Here is a 19,374-nt window from a genome sequence, read left to right as displayed (position 1 = left end):
AAATTTATATAAACAATATCAGTAACATTTATATATACAATAACTCCAACAAACTTTTGCGTTTACCTAATGCATTTAAATTTGACAACAGTGCTGCATATAGGTTAGCTTGTGTTCACAACGTATATTTCCCACAAGTCGATGTCACATATAATCAAACCTTCGTAAATTCATGACTAGTTTTTTTAATTTTACGAGCTTTTCACATTCATTCTGCAAATAAAACCCTCAACGTCGCAGCAGAACTCTTTGTTTTAATATAATTTCAACATTTGACGCAACAGCGTTGACCTGCATTGCTCGCACCTACTGTCAAAGGGCACGGTTGTTCTGTCAATCTGTGTTCCATGCTCCAGCCTGACAGATTGTAGAATATCATTCGAAGGAATACAATAAACAAGATTATAAACGTTTGTTTCTCATAATCGTGTACGGTATTTTATAAGTTAAAAGTGTATTTAGTTTATAATGGATAACACAGTACGCACTCACGAAGGTAAATTACACGTGGGGAAGGTAATTTTTCGTAGCTCAACGACCAACATACTTCGACGTGGGTTTTGTAAACTTCCGGCATCACTTCAGATTATGCATGTTGCTGCAGGAAATTATCAAACCAAAACAACAGCAGCTATATCCGATCCATTAGTTTCTCGTGTTGAAGAGGCTGTGTGATATATTTTGAAACTACTATCCATGCTATTACTACATTTTTCAAATTTTACCAAGAATTATAGGTAAATGTGAAAGATATTAATACCTTCTAATATAGTGCGTCGCTGTCCTTGGTTTCGTTGAGGCTCGAGTCTAAAATCTAGATCCAGAAACTATCTACGAATTGTGAATTCAAAGATCACACGATCGCATAGAGCAATGAAACTGTCAATCTAAATACCTTTTCGTTTGTTTTATTACAGACATAGAATCGCACATTCGAGATTTGCAGGCGAAAAAGAAAGAGCTGAACGCCGAAGCGGCCAAGGATAAGGGAGTAGGTTTGGCCGACAGAGGGTACTTCGACAGCGAACTTTATGATGGCGGCGATAGCGGCAGTAAATTCGAGGGATATGTTACATCGATCGCTCCAAATGACGATATTGACGATGAGGAGGACGAAGGCATGCCCATCGGACGAAACAATCGTCCGAATGGGCACACGGCACCAACGGCACTCCTGAACGAGATGGCACAGGTATGGTGGGGCATCAGTGAGCCTAAGCCAGTTTGGTGGCATTAAAGAATCTTTCAAATACTTTGTTTGCAGGGCGAGGATTACGATCCGTTCGCAGAACGACGCAAGCCAACGGTGGCAGAAAAAGAGGATGAATATCGCCAAAAGCGTAGAAGGTTGGTCATTTCGCCTGACCGAGTGGACCCGTTTGCAGATGGTACGTATATAGCCGAATGCATGAGATTGAACTCACGACTAATGCGTAATGTGTATTTTGTGTGGGTACTAATTGCAGGAGGTAAAACGCCAGATGTTGGTTCACGTTCCTATATGGAAATTATGCGCGAGCAGATGCTGAAAGGCGAAGAAGCAGAGGTCAGTAGATGAGTTGCGATATCCTTGCTGCAGTACAAATGACTTATATGAGAGCGTTCTCTTTTTTCTCCTTCTGTAGCTGCGCAAAAAAATCCAAGAAAAGGCCAAGGATGGATCGTTGAAGATCAGTATGACAGGACAGGCTGCGAAACCAGCACCAGTTGAAACGAAAAAGCGTGGCCGCTGGGATCAAGCGGTCGATGTGCAGTTCGTAGCACCAAAGAAACTAGCCGTACCGGCGACTCCAACGTGGGATGCGGAAGTAAGCAAGCGATTCAGTAGCATCATATAAGAGAGATATCCAATTTAAACGCTTTGTTTCATAATTCTTCCAGAAAACTCCAGCTGATCATCGCTGGGACGAAACACCAGGACACAAAGGCAGCGAGACACCCGGTGCTACACCGAATGTGCGCATCTGGGACGCAACACCGGCCCATGTGTCCGGTGCAGCCACCACACCAGGCCGCGAAACACCTGCAGAGAAGTCGACCCGTCGAAATCGATGGGATGAAACGCCGAAAACCGAACGTGAAACACCGGGTCACTCGTGGGCTGAAACACCCCGTGCCGATCGCGTCTCCAGCGATGGTGTGCTCCTCGATGCCACCACGCCTGCCTCCAAGCGACGTTCCCGATGGGACGAAACACCGTCCAATGCCACACCGTCGGCCATGACACCGTCGATCGCTATGACACCGACACCGCACGGTACGACGACACCGGGTCACGCCACGCCCCTTCTTACACCGGGCGGAACGACGCCCGTCGGACACAAGGCAATGGCTATGGCAACACCAACACCAGGCCATCTCGCTTCGATGACGCCGGAACAACTGCAGGCATACCGGTGGGAGAAGGAAATCGACGAACGCAACAGACCATTTACAGACGAGGAGCTAGATGTATTGTTCCCGCCCGGGTACAAGATATTGCCTCCGCCAGCTGGTTACATTCCCATTCGGACGCCCGCCCGTAAGCTAACTGCCACACCGACACCGATTGCCGGCACGCCGGCCGCCTTTTTCATCCAAACAGAGGACAAATCGGCCAAGTTCGTGGATAACCAGCCAAAGGGAAATCTGCCCTTCATGAAGCCGGAAGATGCGCAATACTTCGACAAGCTGCTGGTCGAGGTGGACGAAGATTCGCTCAGTCCGGAGGAGCAGAAGGAGCGCAAAATCATGAAGCTTCTGCTCAAGATCAAGAACGGTACGCCACCGATGCGCAAGGCGGCACTGCGACAGATTACGGACAAATCGCGCGAGTTCGGTGCGGGTCCACTGTTTAATCAAATCCTGCCCCTGCTGATGAGCCCCACCCTCGAGGACCAGGAACGACATCTGCTGGTAAAGGTGATTGATCGTATTCTGTACAAGCTGGACGATTTGGTCCGTCCGTACGTGCACAAGATTCTGGTCGTGATCGAACCGCTGCTCATCGATGAGGATTACTACGCGCGCGTGGAAGGTCGAGAGATCATTTCCAACCTGGCAAAGGCGGCTGGACTTGCTACAATGATCTCAACGATGCGCCCGGACATCGACAATATCGACGAGTACGTGCGTAATACGACGGCTCGTGCGTTTGCGGTCGTTGCGTCTGCGCTGGGCATTCCGTCGCTACTGCCGTTCTTGAAGGCAGTCTGCAAGAGCAAGAAATCGTGGCAGGCGCGTCACACCGGCATCAAGATCGTGCAGCAGATAGCCATTCTGATGGGCTGTGCGATACTGCCTCATCTGAAGTCGTTGGTCGAAATCATCGAGCATGGTTTGGTGGACGAGCAGCAGAAGGTGCGCACTATCACGGCACTCGCGTTAGCTGCCCTGGCCGAGGCAGCCACACCGTACGGCATCGAATCGTTCGATTCGGTGCTGAAGCCGCTGTGGAAGGGCATTCGGACGCACCGTGGCAAGGGTTTGGCGGCGTTCCTGAAAGCCATCGGATATCTGATCCCGCTGATGGATGCAGAATACGCGAACTACTACACGCGCGAGGTGATGCTGATTCTGATCCGCGAGTTTCAATCGCCAGACGAGGAGATGAAGAAGATTGTGCTGAAGGTGGTGAAGCAGTGCTGCGCGACGGACGGTGTCGAGGCGCAGTACATCAAGGAGGAGATATTGCCGCACTTCTTCAAGCACTTCTGGAACCATCGGATGGCGCTGGACCGACGCAACTACCGGCAGCTGGTCGATACGACGGTCGAGATCGCGAACAAGGTCGGTGCGTCCGAGATCATCAACCGCGTGGTGGACGACCTGAAGGACGAGAACGAACAGTACCGCAAGATGGTAATGGAAACGATCGAGAAGATCATGGCGAACCTCGGTGCCGCCGACATCGATTCGCGCCTGGAGGAACAGCTGATCGACGGCATACTGTACGCGTTCCAGGAGCAAACGACCGAGGACGTGGTGATGCTGAACGGGTTCGGCACGGTTGTGAACCAGCTGAGCAAGCGCGTCAAGCCGTACCTGCCACAGATCTGCGGTACCATCCTGTGGCGACTGAACAACAAATCGGCCAAGGTGCGCCAGCAGGCCGCTGATCTGATCTCGCGCATTGCCGTGGTGATGAAGACGTGCCAGGAGGAGAAGCTGATGGGCCATCTCGGTGTGGTACTGTACGAGTACCTCGGCGAGGAGTATCCGGAGGTGCTCGGTTCGATTCTGGGCGCCCTGAAGGCGATCGTGAACGTGATCGGTATGACGAAGATGACACCACCGATCAAGGATCTGCTGCCCCGGCTGACGCCCATCCTGAAGAACCGGCACGAGAAGGTGCAGGAGAACTGTATCGATCTAGTGGGCCGTATCGCAGATCGAGGACCGGAGTACGTGTCCGCCCGCGAGTGGATGCGCATCTGCTTCGAGCTGCTTGAGCTGCTGAAGGCGCACAAGAAGGCGATTCGGCGTGCCACGGTGAACACGTTCGGCTACATCGCCAAGGCAATCGGTCCCCACGATGTGCTCGCCACGCTGCTCAACAACCTGAAGGTGCAGGAGCGTCAGAACCGGGTCTGCACGACCGTGGCCATCGCGATCGTGGCGGAAACGTGCCGTCCGTTCACCGTGCTGCCCGCCCTCATGAACGAGTACCGCGTGCCGGAGCTGAACGTACAGAACGGTGTGCTCAAGTCGCTGTCCTTCCTGTTCGAGTACATCGGCGAGATGGGCAAGGATTACATCTACGCCGTCTGTCCGCTATTGGAGGACGCGCTGATGGATCGCGATCTAGTCCACCGTCAGACGGCATGTGCCGCGATCAAGCACATGTCGCTCGGTGTGTATGGGTTCGGGTGCGAGGATGCGCTCATCCATCTGCTGAACTACGTGTGGCCGAACATCTTCGAAACCTCGCCCCATCTGGTGCAGGCGTTCATGGACGCGGTCGAGGGACTGCGGGTGGCGCTCGGTCCGATCAAGATACTGCAGTACACGCTGCAGGGATTGTTCCACCCGGCCCGGAAGGTGCGCGATGTGTACTGGAAAATTTACAACTCGCTGTACATCGGCGCCCAGGATGCACTCATCGCGGGCTATCCACGCATCACGAACGATCCCAAAAATCAGTACGTTCGCTATGAACTGGAGTACAATCTGTAGACATATGAGGGTATTTTGATTTGATTTACGTAACTAGCATAACATTTTGATATTATTTAATTGAATTGTTAGTGCATGGAAGCGTGGGTCGTCGATTAGCGACAACGCGTTATATTGTACATGGATTTATGATTCTGTCACTAGCACAGAATAATGATTCAGTTCATTCTTAGTATGATACCCTTCATTTATCAAATCGTGTTTGAAATATTCACTCAATAACAACCAAAACTATGCTTACTTAAAGTTTATTTTAATGAATCGGTAAACATGTCATTTCGAAAATGCGATTTTATAGTGAAAGTGCGTAACATGTATTGGCAATCGAGCCAATTTGCGATGTAGTTTTAAACAATCTGTATCAAGCATTCGGGAAATAAAGTTTTTCATTCACTACTCAGACATGAACACAATGGAAGTTTGTCACAGGAAGATCCGATAGATATTATCTTTTGGTTTATAGTGTACTTGCTGATATATATCAATTGAGAGATAATCTGTTTACACTTTGCAGACAAACCGACTAAGGAGGTAACTTTATTTACAATATCCTATACATCCAGTTCGACGGTGAACGTAGCGACTCACAATATAAATTAAATAACCTTTCCTTCCACCGTTGTCAGTAAACGGCTCAGGTCCAAGAATCCAAGCACCAATCCGTTCCAAGCGTCAAAGGGGCGAGGGTTGACAGCATCGGGAAATTGGAAACGTTGCTCACTAGCCGGACAGTGGGTTCGCATTGTCCTGGAAATCGACTTCCGGCTGGAAGCCACCCTCCTTATCCACGATGTACTTGATGGTCATGAGCCGACCGTCGGGCAACCACACAGAGTATCGTCCCGTCACCTGTCACGGAAAATAGCTGTAGCCACTGGACACACTAGGCTGTAAGGAGAAAACACTCCACCACCATGCAACAACATACCTTGCCAGCAGTATCTCCTGCTTCGTTTTTGTCAAAGAACAGCTGCTTCTCGGGGTCCTTCACTTCGTACTTGTATTCGTACTAGAAGAGAGGAAATTCGAGGATGTAGTACGATGCTCTGAGATAGGGTTTTTTGTTTTGTCTTGGAGTTCCGTAGTTCAAGAGGATCGACAGAAGCTCACTAGCGTCGATTAATGCGTTATTCTGTGCAACTCTTGAGGTTTAACACTACTACAGAATAGTGTTGTGGTTAATGAATCTTTCGAGAAGAGTCATTCCTATGTATCTTTAGTGAGTGAGGAGTCATGCAGATCAGGAAACGACTCTCAACAGATGATGCTTTCACGATTCATGACTCTCAAACAGAAATCCAGTTCAAAGATTCATTCAGATTCCTGAATCTGGACTCAACATTACTACCGATTCTTCACACAATGGATCACAACACAACTGATATTGCTACTTACTGCTTCATATTTCTCTGCTTGCGGTGCCGCATGCAGACGAACTACGCACACACTCAGCATCACCCCAAACAACACTAGCACCTTAATCGACATGATAACAGGGAAACGATGGTTGATCAGTAGAACAGGAGCAGTTTGAGAGCAGTGCTGGTGCGGGTGCGCTAGTCAGATGCAGATCAGTCAGCAAGATAGTACGCGCCACTTGTAACTCACGGGACGCACATTCGGAGGAGTTTGGAGTTTCAAAGCCGTTCGGATGCCTTTGGTGCACTGGATGCTGGCAACTGGTTCGGATTCGATATATATAGGACCTTCCTTCCCACGGTCTTTCCCGACCGCTGTATCCACACAGGGGTAGGACGATCGTGCCGGTTTGCCGGATGGAATCTGCCAATCCTATTTTCCAACCTGCCAGTCTCTGTCTGCACCAGCCCAGAGGGCCCACCGCTGCAGCGCGAACTGGGGTTTGGTTCCACGACACGACAACTTCTCACGAAGGCTCTGTGCCGCACGAGACGTCCCGGGAGATGATTCCGCATGGTGCGCTTCTGGTGCAACCTTTTGACATTTAATCTCCTGTGTGGTATTGGCGCTACGTTTGGGCTTCTTGCGTTGCGTTACGACGATCGTATGTAGTTTCACTTGAACTAAGAACCGTGTAAGAATCAAACATACCGAAAGCCATACCATTAAGCCTGATTTTTACCATTAAGCCTGATAAGTCTGTACTTGCTATTGATCCGGATGAGATTTAGGCTCGGTCCATTCGTTTTCGCCGCTACCTTCATGCCACCGGGTCGCCCCAATTAAAATAATTGTTAGCATCTTGACTTCGTTTAACTAGAATTTGGTGGATTCAATAGAATCATAGCTCATTGACATTTTATCTGATGAATAGAATTATCAATGAAGAAGGTTTGCTTGTCACGTCATTGTTAATGTAACGATAATGTCTTGATTTCAGGCATTGCTCCCATTGAACCGATCCCACGATTATCTTAATTTGAATATATATCAACCATATCTATCCGGCAGCAACTCTGCACCACCGGAGCACACAACGAATACAAATGTCACCCTAAAGGTGCGATCTGAATAGCTGCCCTAAATAGAATTAAGCACACTTCTAGTATGCGAAGCGTTCCACCTTTGGACGTACGAATTTGATGCTAGCTTCGCTTACCTTGACGACAACAGTAACAAAAAAAAACCAAACGAGCATAACACACTGACGAAGACGCCACGACGTGCATGCGAGGAATGCATTTTATTGGAACCCGTAGCATTCCGTACCTTCCTCCCGTGGCCACTCCAATCTATCGTTCCAAGGGGGGGGGGAAACAACAACAGCGGAACGTGTAAATGCCGGCTCGATCACGATGACGGTTTGGTGCACCGTGTTCTCCTTATCCCCACATCTTGTTGACACCAACAGATGCGGTTGAATGAAGGGCTCCAAGATGTTTCCCCGTGTTTGGGCAATGCGAGCTTGGGACTGCATTTGGATTACAGATGTAGTGCTGATTAACTGCTAAGCGCTCTCCTGCTAGGGTGTGGACTAGAGATGTGCGCGCTGAGTAAGAGTGAGTGAGTGAGTTGAAACCTGCGCGAGAGTGAATCAGTATAAATCAGCACGAGGAGTTTTTTTTATGGCTCCTTTAACCACTCTTTTGCGTTTACACTCACTCAAGGGTGTATTGGTAGCGCAGAAAAATGCCTGAAATGCTTTTCGGATTTTAATGCCCGCCAGAGGATTTGTTTCTCTTGTTGGATTGTATACATTGAGTAATACAGGAAATCGTGCAAAAGAGAGTGACAGTGTTTTATAATTCGTTTTGGATTGAAATCGATGATTAGGAGTGAGTTAAAAGTGTAGCAAAATATTTGCGATATAACTCTCAAAACAATCTTAGGATAGAGAAGAGAAGAATTTAGAACAGCAATTGATAGATGATCGTGGTAATAGATCAACATCACGCACGGACTTCATTATCGTCGAAACTACATCGGAAGAAACGTTACAAATTAGTTACAATGTTAATATATCACTTCACCCAATGCGATTGCAATTCGACTTAGAACAAAGAAACCTCCCACCGGAAAGGAAATAAGTGTATACATTCTTCGACGACGCCAACAGAAATTGACGTGCAGCATTGCTCAGACACGTAATATATCGTTGCTGGCCCTGGTTGTTCCTGTTTAACTTCACATGCCGGGAACGCGACTAAAATGGCACGTAGAAGGCATCGGGTGCAGTGATACACAGCAAGACAGACAGGCTCATTACACGGTTTGGTATCTGTCCCGGTTGGAAGATGCACACCCAGTTGGAAACTGTTGTAGCTTCCTCGTTGTGACCGTATCGTCAGCTTCAAAGCCACCAGACAAGCGTAGAACAAAACAAAACCATCAACGAACGGTACGGCACACTCAACCGACTGTGCATCCGGTTTGGTTTCTGCGCGGGTAAAGTGTGTGTTTGGTAGAATCACGACCTGAAACCCACCCTGAAGGTCATAATGGGAACAGGAAGTGATCTTCCGGTGTGCGACCGTTTGCGCTCAGGTTAGCTGTAAGTGAGTGATCTTACGTGATTCAAACCAACACCTATAGATTGTCCATGTGATCCATGTGCCGATCATCACCCTTATGCAGCAGCCGACCTATGGACATTAAAGAGATGAAATTAGAGCACCCGAGGTACCATTACGGCTCTCGCATGGGAAATTGTATTTGTCTTCCATGTGCGACAGGTTGCCTCCATGTGTCACCCGACAGTCGACCACCCCCCAAAACAGCACCGCCACGTGGTGGGGTGGGATGGATAGCCAACGGCTTAAACGGGCCGCACATTAGAGGCGCGCCATCTCCGCATGAAAAACGAGCTGTAAAAAGAGAGAAAGCCCATCTCGTTCACAAACAAAAAATTTTCCACCAACCCTACCCCAAAAATTCTCGCATGTGTTTATATATGTGTGTGTTGCGTGTGATCGAATGCTTCGCGCGGTACAATTTCCACGCAGTAATGCGCGGCTTCCAGTGCGATTCGTAGGTCCGTAGCGCAAGCACGTGCTCGAATGCGTGCCGCTTGGGAAAGGGTTTTTCGGCTGAATGGAATAGCGCGGCGGGCTCTTTGTGTGCCCGGTTTTCACTCACACTCATTCCCTCAGCTCGTGCTGGTCGTTAGGTCAGGTGTCACGTTCCACAGCCGTTGAGCCCGCGACGGGTAGTAGTGTCGCCAATAAAGGAAAACACTGGACGGTCCAGCAATGTGTGAAACATTCAGCCGCTGCGCCGTCCTTTGTGCGCGAGTTTGTTCCGATGTGTGCGGATGATGTGCCGAGATGCGTTAGACAAGAAGCGACTTTAGGCAGAGCCCCGTACGAGAACTCACACTTCTGGCGCTGCTGCAGCAGTAAAGCGCTGTGCTAGCACGCTCGGTTAGCACATCACAGCTTACAGGGGGTGAAACTAGTGTGGATGAGGTGAGTGGGACTACGAGAGAAAAGGGGAAACAGGGGCGTTTTTGCCCTCACAAATCTGTTGTGCGTTTGTGAATGTTGCTGAATGCCATTGGCGTTGTTGTGCGCTTTGTTTTGTTTACGGTGCATGGTGTGTGTGTGTGTGTGCATGTTTAAATATACATAAAGTAGAGACGAACAGGTCAGGTGGGCAGGTGTTATTTTCTAGCACTGTTACAGCCCTTTCCTTTGTGTCTGGTGAAGTACGGGTTAATGTGCCGCGAAGTGTGCGTTTGCATGATCCAGGCGGCTGCCAACTGCAGAAGTCCGGGCTGGTAAGATGAACAAACACCGTTGCCCAAAGTCGCTCTCTGACAAGGCTCTGAACCCCACGGCGAAAAGATGATGCAAAGAGAAGGAAGGGGTAGCCATCACATTCCGATCGATGCAATCCAAGATATTTCGGGTCGTTTGGTTTTCAATCATCGCTGATATGCATTCGGTGAAATGTATTTGCTGCTGACGTTACCGAATCAGACTTCAATCAGACGCTTCACAATCAAATGAGTCCAACAAATGGATGACACAACGCTCGCAATCAATTCCCTTTTTTTTGCTGCGCGGAGGGAATGGTACTTTGACGATCCCCAGAGGCTACTACAAAACCAAATTCTACCACACACGCTTCTACGTGGCAGAGCATGAGATAATGAGTACGGGTCACGCAAAACGAATGCTGTAATGGTGACACGCATAGCTCTCGAATCATTTTCGCCACATACGGAGGCTCTACGTTGGAGTCATATAGGAGAATGTGGAATACTGGAGAGAAGTGCCTGTCATATATCTTTGTCATTGTTCAGATACGGATACTCTTACAGCTCTCATGAAATCCTATTTGGAGATTTCCATCATGCCTCTATTACAGATAGCTTGTTCCCTATTGCGATCAGACATCAAGTTTAAGTCTTCTTGAGAGCATCAGACATAGCCGAGGTAGTCGAGATTTAAAAAATTACTAGAAAATAAATTAATCTTCAACCTAACCTAACGCTATAGGACTTCTGCAGGTTTTACATTACCCTTAAGGTATTTCATTAGACACATAGGTTGTGGGGTTGGTTACGTTAGCGTATGAAGCCTAACCTATCTCTCATTGTTTGACATACGACCGTTCCTATATGAAATAGATGTAGCTTAACAATTGGTGCTCAAACCAACGAATTAACTAAGCAAGCTGTCAGGAAGACTTCATTATTTTTCAAAGACGAAACCAAAATACATTCGTGAAACACTAAAGCCATAAGGCCAACTAGTTACCAGTCCAATATAGTCCATAAGGGTAGTTGAATACTTTCATCTCTCATCAGGAAGATATTTGAATACTTGGAGCTTAAACCAAAAGAGTCAAAAACTGCAAGAAGCTGCAACTATATAACCCCGCTTAACATCATTATCTCAGTTTATTTTTCGGCTTAGAAATATTTCCTCTTAGGCCATCGTTAAGAGCGAGAGATTATCAAGGAACTCTAAGGCCGTTTTTAAAAGTATTTTTTAATGTTTCCAGTAAAAGAACGCTGGACTTTAATAACACTAATAGTGTTATCCCAGAGGTATTTTGATTCATAATAAAGGCACTAAATGGGTCATAGTTTTTAAATTGAAAAGCAGGCGGAACAATATTTCTAAACAACCTGCGTTAACTTTATTCATACACCCCACGCGAAAATGGTGCCACATTTACGAGCCTTCGGATGTAAAACAATACGCTTTCATGAAATGCCGGTGGTCGTCGGCACATGACGAATCCTACACGCCGTGCGTATTTATTCGCAAACTAACATATCCGTATGGAGCGTGTTTACGAACACATAGCGCCTAAGCTGGGTCCGGATCGGGTTCTAATCGGGTGCTAATAAATCCGACAGTGTCACCTCAATTGCAGCAACGAGCAGACGTCGGGATAAAGCGGATCAGGAATCGATCAACGGTTGCGAGTGTTTATGGAAAAGAAATCTTCAACTTGTTGCTGGCAAGGGCAAACAGAAAGCTGTTAATGAGGTGCATATGAAGAGAACGAGATTTCTGACCAAAGGACCGGGGTCTTGAGTGGTAAATTATGGTTGATTTGTTTCGCTTGTTGCCGGTGTGTGTTCGTGGCACCTTGAAGGTATGCAAAGTGAGAGTTGTTAAAATTGTGTTACCACCTAATGGTTGTGATGTTGATAAATCTGCGGCACATTGTTTAGTGACAGCAGGTGAATGAACGACGTCGATGCGTAGCTATCCGGTAGACGACTTGCAAACCTACTAAACCACGTTGTGGAGTTACAGCGATAAGGAAGGATGCAAATGATACTATTTTCGACGACAAATTAATTGTTACATATCAATCAAACACTTTACTAACTTAGTGGCGGGTAAAAGTTCCGTACACATTAATTCTGGCAACGTTACATATTGCACACCAACAGTTAGAGCTAAGAAAATGGCGAACGAGTCGTGAAGCCACATACAAAATGAAGGATAATTTCCAATTGCACTGATCTACATTGACTCAATTTCGTAGTGTTCCAGCGTGGCTACTTTCCATCTCATTTGTCGTTCTACTGCATCACCCGTAGAAAGCAAAACAATTGGCTAGTACACACCATCAAATAGCGCCGAAAGTGAAACTACTCCCGAGTGCGTTGAGCGAATAAAAGAGAAACAAAGCTCCCCAAAAAAAAAAAAAAAACCCCATTCCATTTCGGACATTTGAAAGTCCCCGCAGGACGGTGGTCTCCGGATGAGCGGAGACCCAGGGAATAGGTCCATTGCATAAATATCGTTCGCGCAAAACCTTCTCCTCCGGAGTTTCTAGGAGGATATACCGGGGCCGTGTAGTGGTAGTGGTGGTGGTAACCGCATCGAACCAAAACCAATTAAATTGTTCGCGCTGTGCATGTATCGTGTGCATATAAACATAACAGACGCGAGACTCGCTTTAAACGGTTTGGTTAGGCGAAGCTAACGATGAAATAATGTACTATTTAGTAATGCTTATACTGTTTCTGCCACGGTTTAAGGTTACAGCCGATGTTTTTGAAGATTGTTTTCGTGAATTTGTTAATAACATAGCGCGTATTTTCGGCATATTTGGTGACTCCCTAAGATAAGGTCGTTCCCATTGTGGCATGGGGACGATCTCTCCGGTAGCTGACCTCTATTTTATTTTGGTTAACCAGCGGAGGCTTGTCACGCACACTTCCTGCGCTATTGTCTAACTCCACTAACATACCACCTTAATCGATTTGCCCCGTAGATACGCGAGGTACGGCACTGCTTGCAGTAGTAGTACGTGGTCCGGCTTATTGACGGTGTGCTGATGCGGATGCATATTTGCCTCGGCAGCAATATAAACCCCCCAAACCTGGTACGAAAATGAAGAAATTCATGACAACTAAAACGTCTGTCGTAAGCACACCGTCACCGTCGCCACCAGCAATGTTTTCCTTCGATACCCTGCTGCACCAGCAGGCAGCAGATCGCAATGGAAGTTCAACGTCACCGAGCACACCGGAACGCAATGGGAACGATGACGACGACGACGACAGTATGCCGAACGTTGCACTATCGCCACCAACACCTACCGCCATACTGTCGGTAGCCACTGCGCTGGGTGCAATGGATGGCAAAGACGTTAAGACGGGGCAAGAATCCTCCCCGGTACGAGTACTAACGTCTGCTGCCGATTCGCCATCGTCGTCCACCTCCACGTCCACCGGCGTGGTAAAGATGTGTGGATATTTGAAGAAGAAAAGGAATGTAAGTTTAACGCAACGGTGATATAGCTATCCATTCGGTGGTTCATTTGCTTTTCATGCTGCTTTATGCCAGAAAATGGGTGGATGGCGCAAGTTGTTCTTCATACTCCAGAATCAACTACTGCTGTCGTACTCGTCGCGTGATGATTACGAGAAGAAGCTCGCACCGTTTAAGGACATCATCAATCTGGTGCCGGGCACGGTCATTATCCCAACGACTGGACCGCGTTTCACCATCGAAACGAACTCGAAGCTTATGTATACATTCGTGAGTGAGCGCTGCTTGTTTAATGTCCCAACGGTCAAGAAAAAAATAAAAACATTTCACCAATTCCGCATTCTTTCAGCGCTGTGATGATCATCGTAGCTGTTCCGAATGGATAATGGCACTGCTAGATAGTTTAACCGTGGCAAACGGCGGCATAAGTGCTGACCGTAACTTCAGGTAAGTCACACCAGGGTTTGCAGGTGTTCGCGAAAGCATCGCGAATGGCCGTGGCGAACGAACGCAGCACAGGGAAAATCCCCGAAATGTGCGAACACTGATTAGTTTCCCCTGCAATCTTTCCACTGTTTCGTACCAAGCTTGCATAATAGCTTCCAGCGCTCCACCCTGCCGCTGTCGTCGTTTTCGTTGCCATCGAACTGCAAACCTTTTGCGGATGTCATTAGCCGGTCGAATGGGCCGGCACTAGCAGCGTTAAGGAAGCGGGCACCCCAGCCACCGAACCGTCCTGGACCGCCAAAGCCGCCGCGCAGCTTCAGCGCGGAAGCGACGGTGCGGTATCGGGCATTCGGAACCGCCCGGGAACCGAACGACAAAGATGATCTCAACAACAATGTACTGAAGGTGCCAGATAGTACCGCTTACCAAGGGAAATTGTTGGCCACCAAAAGCCTCTCGATCTCACGGGATAATGGAATAAAACTGTCCGGCACTGGCGAGAACGACGATACTGGGTAAGAGCTCATCTACTGAACTGATAATGATTATTTGAAGCATCTATGTCCAAATATCTTAAACATCTACGTTGGATATTCAGAGAATATTGAAGGTTTTCCGATTGAAGAATGAGATATTTGAAGAATAATCATTAGAACATTCTATGTTTGAAGATAAACTTCTATTCCGAACCTCTATCAGAAGACACTATTTCTGAGGACTCCTCCGACTCCTTTAATAAGGTGACCTCTTGCACCTCTTAGACTCATCTTCTTCCACGCATGACAAGAGTACAAGCTATCACCCACTGTCAGGTCGATATTAGGGACATCACTCACCCCATCGGACTAATCATTCACTCACTATAGCGAAGTCATTTTACACCTGGTAAACACGCAGGGTGAAATACCAGGTTTTGCACATGTGTTGGGTAAAACTGTTGTCGCAACGGTAAACATAAGCAGTATGTAGGGCTGGAACTAACCTCTCGCCCGTATGTAAACAACTTCCGCGCTAAAAACATCAACATGGCGAGATGCTCTTTTATAAATAGAAACACTAGAAGAATATAAAAAGGTTTGAACTCGGCAGCATAGGCATGTGCGCCGAGACATACGCCAGACAAGGGACTGTACGGCACGGGGTGTTGTGTGCAATGCCTTCTGGTTTTACTTCCAATGTTTAAAGTGCACCCGCTCCTATCCAATGCGACCCTTCTAAAATGGCAGGCGCCTTGAGACATGGTTCAGATTTTCAAAACAGTGTCCGGAACGTGTCGCACAAAGTGGATGTGTTTGTAGACCGTTGCTTCTTCAAGGGCACCCTTCCCACAGCTCGTCCAAAACCGACGGCTCGGAGGTGCATTGAGCTAACACACCGACCGAACAGGCGAACAAACAGACCGTGTCGAGGCATTAAAAAAAGCTCATGCTTTATAATCGATACAGATATTGCAGACTGTGTAATATCCCCATCGCACAGTGGACCGTTCGGAGCAAATGTGAAGATATAAGATCTCCTTTAAGAAATACCTCAAATTACTATTTTATAGCGTTAACGCTAAGAGTTTGTTATTGATTTGTTTCGTTTATGACTTACTGCAAACTTTACCAGAAGATTTTCACCGCAACACCTTAAGTTTATTAGACCAAAGATTGAGGCACAACTCTCAACTCAAAAAAAGGATTTTAAATGATTTTAACATCAAAGTTGCTCACTTTGAGTTTCCCCTTCCCATCAGTGAAGAATTATGGATTTAAAGTGCCCGTCAAATACCCACTGTGCAATATCCGGGTTGGTTTTATGTTTTCAAAATAGCTTAAGATTAGATGCTTACAAAACTGTACAACAAGCGCCCAGTTTGCGTTGTCTTTTCGGTTGTGTTTTGCTGTGCTGTTGCTTCAGCTGCTCAGTCAATCAAAACTTGCCGGGTTTTTTTTTATTTTTGATTGCTTATGACCTTGAGAGAATAGATATCGCAAGGAAGTATGCAACTCCACTGAACTATCGCTTTTCCGTACTGTGTGAGCTAACAACGATTTGGGTTCTTATTATGATTGCTTCACGCGAAGCGTTACGGTTAAGTCGTGATGTTTATGTATAGGGTAACGTTCTCCTCCACGGCTGCATAATCTAGACAGCTACTGCGTTCCAAAATCTAAAGATAATCAAAGCTAGAACCAGAACATTATCCCTCACCCACGTGTTGACGTCTTGCCGCTCTGCAGCGTGTCTAATCTTCCAGGAATCCAGCGATTCCACTTGAGTAGGGGCGCGTTCTCATATCACATCACATCACAAGGCACGCTCAAGTACCATTCATTTTCCCCTCGCAGTAAAGAAAAATACACCGGCGTGCAAGAAGCAAACCGACGAGAGTATAGGGGAAGATCGTATGCCGCTGGGTTGGCATCTGCTTCTGCATACATCAACCCGTCAATAGACTCCACATGCAGCATCCATCGGTTTTGTATGCATCCCGTGCATTGGAGATGCAGCACGACTTCACCGCTTCACTGCCCTCGTTATTTACTTCCGGAGTTGCACCGGGGATAAAAAATGGGTATTCTATATTTATATCCCTTCTTTCTGTTGATTCCCCCCACCCTCACACTGCTGCAACGGCATGTGCGCGTCCGTTGATCAAACAATTGGAAACAGACGACCGGAGACTGTGGTCCCCCTGGAAACACGAACGCCCATCGGTGCGAGGGACAACAGCGCCGACCAGACGGCGAGGGGTCGCGCGGTACTGGTAGATCGACGAGACCGCGCCAAGAGTGCCGTTGAAGATGGAGGCGTCGCATCGACGGCGGAGGACCGGCAGAAGGAGGAACCGAGCGACCGACCGAAGCAGCAGATATTTCGACTGCATCAGGATGTTTGGAGCAAGTCGCACCACCAGTCGATGGATGTGTGCCGGATTAACAGCATGTTTAACGAGCGTCCCAGCATGCCAGCAACCATCGACAGTGCCCAAGGTAACAAAAATCCCCACAATTCTGATAGTCCGGGCGAACCGATGTCCAAATCTGTCTGGTAAGTAGTCCGCGAATTCGAATTCTAGCGATAGATTAAATATAACGAATTCGAATTATTTTCAGTTCACCGTCTTGTAGCGATGTGGTCGATAATGCAGCACCGTGCAACTCGCATGTTTACGAGGAGGTTGGCATAGCGGTTGAATTGCGAGATGCCTTGTTGGAGACGGAACCGATCTACGCCGTGGTGGATGTGCGGGCCAAACGATCCCGTCGGTTAGCTCGCACGCTCGACACCAACACCGGACAGCCGGACGATCGGGCCGACGGTGGCCGAAAGGTTTCCGTATCCTTGCCACAGATTTCCGATGGTGTTGAGCTGGTCACCGGTACGGCACGGCGCCCAGTCACCGCACGTAGCTGCAGCAACTATGACGACTACGAAGACGTCAACTATCTGTTTGAGACGCACCGATCGACCGGTGGCACGGAGACGGACAGCGTCGGCACAAACGGGTCACAGGAACCGCTACCGATACGCCACGAAGCGTACGGCGATGAGCACATCTACGAACCGGTAAGTCACGGGTACACCGCACCGCATCTCCGGGCCCTTATCTAACCCCCGGTGTTCACGATTCCCCGTTGTAGATACAAGTGTCCGAACGCATACCGTCCATTACGACCGGTTCATCGTCGTCTCTACCCGCCCCAACCGACCATCACCACAGCCACAGCCTTTGGCGACAGCTGAAGCGTATGCAGCTGCAAGGATCCTGGCGTCGGTTAACGCACCGGAACGGTGCTACCCACACACAAACACCAAAACCACAATCAACCGAATTACCGCACGCCGCCCGGTCGGCGACGGTGACCGCCCTCGAGGGTTTGGGTCGCCGGTTCGACAGCCATCGACGTTCGATCAAAAAACGTATCAAGAACCTGTGCGAACGTATCGATCCGGCCAACGGGGCGACAGCCACCGGTACGCAGCACCAAACACTCGCACCGGAACCGTCCGAACCGGACACATCATCCGGCGTACGGTCACGCAAATCCGTATCGCTCGACAGCTTCCTGCTCGCGAAAGGTCAAACGTCTGTGCCGAGATATTAATGCGGCGTGCTCACGCCGATCGAAAGGATTGCAAATAATTATGTTATTTTAACTTAAACGCGAGAAAGCAATGGCTAGCGTACACGTACACTCTTGGCAGGGATGCAAGTGCTAGGAATTTTAAATGTAATTTGTATACCCGACACGGTTACGCTTGGTGTAACGAAGAAGCTAGTAATAAATACAAAAAAGTATATTATTGTATAATAGTATGGAGTAGCAATCGTTCACTTTTGTTTGTGGCTGTGAAAAACAAATCAACTCCATAGTTTCGCTGTCGTGTGGACGTTGAAGTCTCCTTGCGCGATTACTTTTAAAAGTAACGCATAAATTCAATTTCTTTTAGTGACCGGAATGTGAGAATTAAGGTATTATAAAAGAACATTCCTTTCACATTCCTATCAAACGCATTAGAGAGTGTGGGGGAAAAGACAAAACGGATCCTGCATCTCTTTCGTATTTTGCGCCGATCCGTCCGTCAAAAACGCTCAGAAACGATGGAATTTTTGGTTTGTAACACCAAGAGAGCATGATCAACGAAGAGATAGCACAAATTTCCGTACCACGTGGTAGCATTTCATATAGCTGCACCCTTCCCTCTAGTGATCATAGCGCTTGATCCGTCGACTGATCTTTCCTCTCTTTCCGTTCGTCCAAATGTTCTAGCACCTCAATATGACTCCCTCCAAGTTCATTTTTATGGAAATAACAATAAGGAGTATTGAAATCATATATTTATCTATCGAATCCTTCTAAACCCCTGGACATTCCATGACGACAAGAGATATAATTATTGCGAAATAACCGAACAATAAACAATACATAATGTCTTCGGAAATAGTGGCACTCCATGTTTCCTACTCCAATTAATTAAAAAACTCACCTGCTGTACAGTTTTGACACGCACTGTAGGAACTGGATGGATGAAATGAGACGGAGGATTCTCGCCACAGTAGCTGAGCTATTTACTCTATCGATCGCTCTCCGGAGAGGGCCCTTGTTTGATAGTATGTGTA

The 19,374-nt window shown here is 47.7% G+C and overlaps 3 protein-coding genes across 3 annotated transcripts; 2 read left to right on the top strand and 1 right to left on the bottom strand.

Moving 5' to 3' along the window:
* The first annotated feature begins 386 nt into the window (after nucleotides 1-386).
* LOC128306405 (splicing factor 3B subunit 1-like) lies at nucleotides 387-5,556 on the top strand. Its single transcript, XM_053043916.1, has 6 exons — nucleotides 387-496; nucleotides 918-1,192; nucleotides 1,265-1,388; nucleotides 1,467-1,546; nucleotides 1,626-1,808; nucleotides 1,882-5,556. Exons 1-6 carry the CDS (start codon nucleotides 469-471, stop codon nucleotides 5,152-5,154), a joined length of 3,963 nt encoding a protein of 1,320 aa, XP_052899876.1. The 5' UTR covers nucleotides 387-468; the 3' UTR covers nucleotides 5,155-5,556.
* A 318-nt stretch (nucleotides 5,557-5,874) lies between these two features.
* On the bottom strand, nucleotides 5,875-6,642 carry LOC128307272 (pro-resilin-like). Its single transcript, XM_053045035.1, has 3 exons — nucleotides 6,550-6,642; nucleotides 6,083-6,163; nucleotides 5,875-6,003 (listed from the first exon to the last, which is right to left on the bottom strand). The coding sequence occupies exons 1-3, from the start codon at nucleotides 6,640-6,642 to the stop codon at nucleotides 5,875-5,877; spliced, it is 303 nt and encodes a 100-aa protein (XP_052900995.1).
* Nucleotides 6,643-13,420: 6,778 nt separating this feature from the next.
* On the top strand, nucleotides 13,421-18,554 carry LOC128306700 (uncharacterized). The gene is made up of 7 exons (XM_053044287.1): nucleotides 13,421-13,820; nucleotides 13,893-14,087; nucleotides 14,167-14,264; nucleotides 14,405-14,779; nucleotides 16,923-17,300; nucleotides 17,366-17,819; nucleotides 17,894-18,554. Exons 1-7 carry the CDS (start codon nucleotides 13,437-13,439, stop codon nucleotides 18,356-18,358), a joined length of 2,349 nt encoding a protein of 782 aa, XP_052900247.1. The 5' UTR covers nucleotides 13,421-13,436; the 3' UTR covers nucleotides 18,359-18,554.
* Nucleotides 18,555-19,374: the final 820 nt, after the last annotated feature.

This window comes from Anopheles moucheti, chromosome X (genome assembly GCF_943734755.1).
Source record: "Anopheles moucheti chromosome X, idAnoMoucSN_F20_07, whole genome shotgun sequence".
Classification (NCBI taxonomy): Eukaryota; Metazoa; Arthropoda; class Insecta; order Diptera; family Culicidae; genus Anopheles; species Anopheles moucheti.
The sequence above is the reverse complement of the archived record's forward strand: the minus strand, read 5'-3'. Positions and strand labels throughout refer to the sequence as shown.

Excerpts from the sequence above, each read along its gene's own strand:
- LOC128306405 (XM_053043916.1), top strand. The coding sequence starts at position 469 with ATGGATAACACAGTACGCACTCACGAAG. Across the intron at positions 497-917 it reads CACAGTACGCACTCACGAAG|ACATAGAATCGCACATTCGA; the intron begins GTAAATTACACG and ends GTTTTATTACAG. Across the intron at positions 1,193-1,264 it reads TCCTGAACGAGATGGCACAG|GGCGAGGATTACGATCCGTT; the intron begins GTATGGTGGGGC and ends CTTTGTTTGCAG.
- LOC128307272 (XM_053045035.1), bottom strand. The coding sequence starts at position 6,642 with ATGTCGATTAAGGTGCTAGTGTTGTTTGGGGTGATGCTGAGTGTGTGC. Across the intron at positions 6,164-6,549 it reads AAGCAGAGAAATATGAAGCA|TACGAATACAAGTACGAAGT; the intron begins GTAAGTAGCAAT and ends CCTCTCTTCTAG. Across the intron at positions 6,004-6,082 it reads CAGGAGATACTGCTGGCAAG|GTGACGGGACGATACTCTGT; the intron begins GTATGTTGTTGC and ends TTTCCGTGACAG.
- LOC128306700 (XM_053044287.1), top strand. The coding sequence starts at position 13,437 with ATGAAGAAATTCATGACAACTAAAACGTCTGTCGTAAGCACACCGTCA. Across the intron at positions 14,265-14,404 it reads AGTGCTGACCGTAACTTCAG|CTTGCATAATAGCTTCCAGC; the intron begins GTAAGTCACACC and ends TTTCGTACCAAG. Across the intron at positions 17,301-17,365 it reads CCGATGTCCAAATCTGTCTG|TTCACCGTCTTGTAGCGATG; the intron begins GTAAGTAGTCCG and ends AATTATTTTCAG.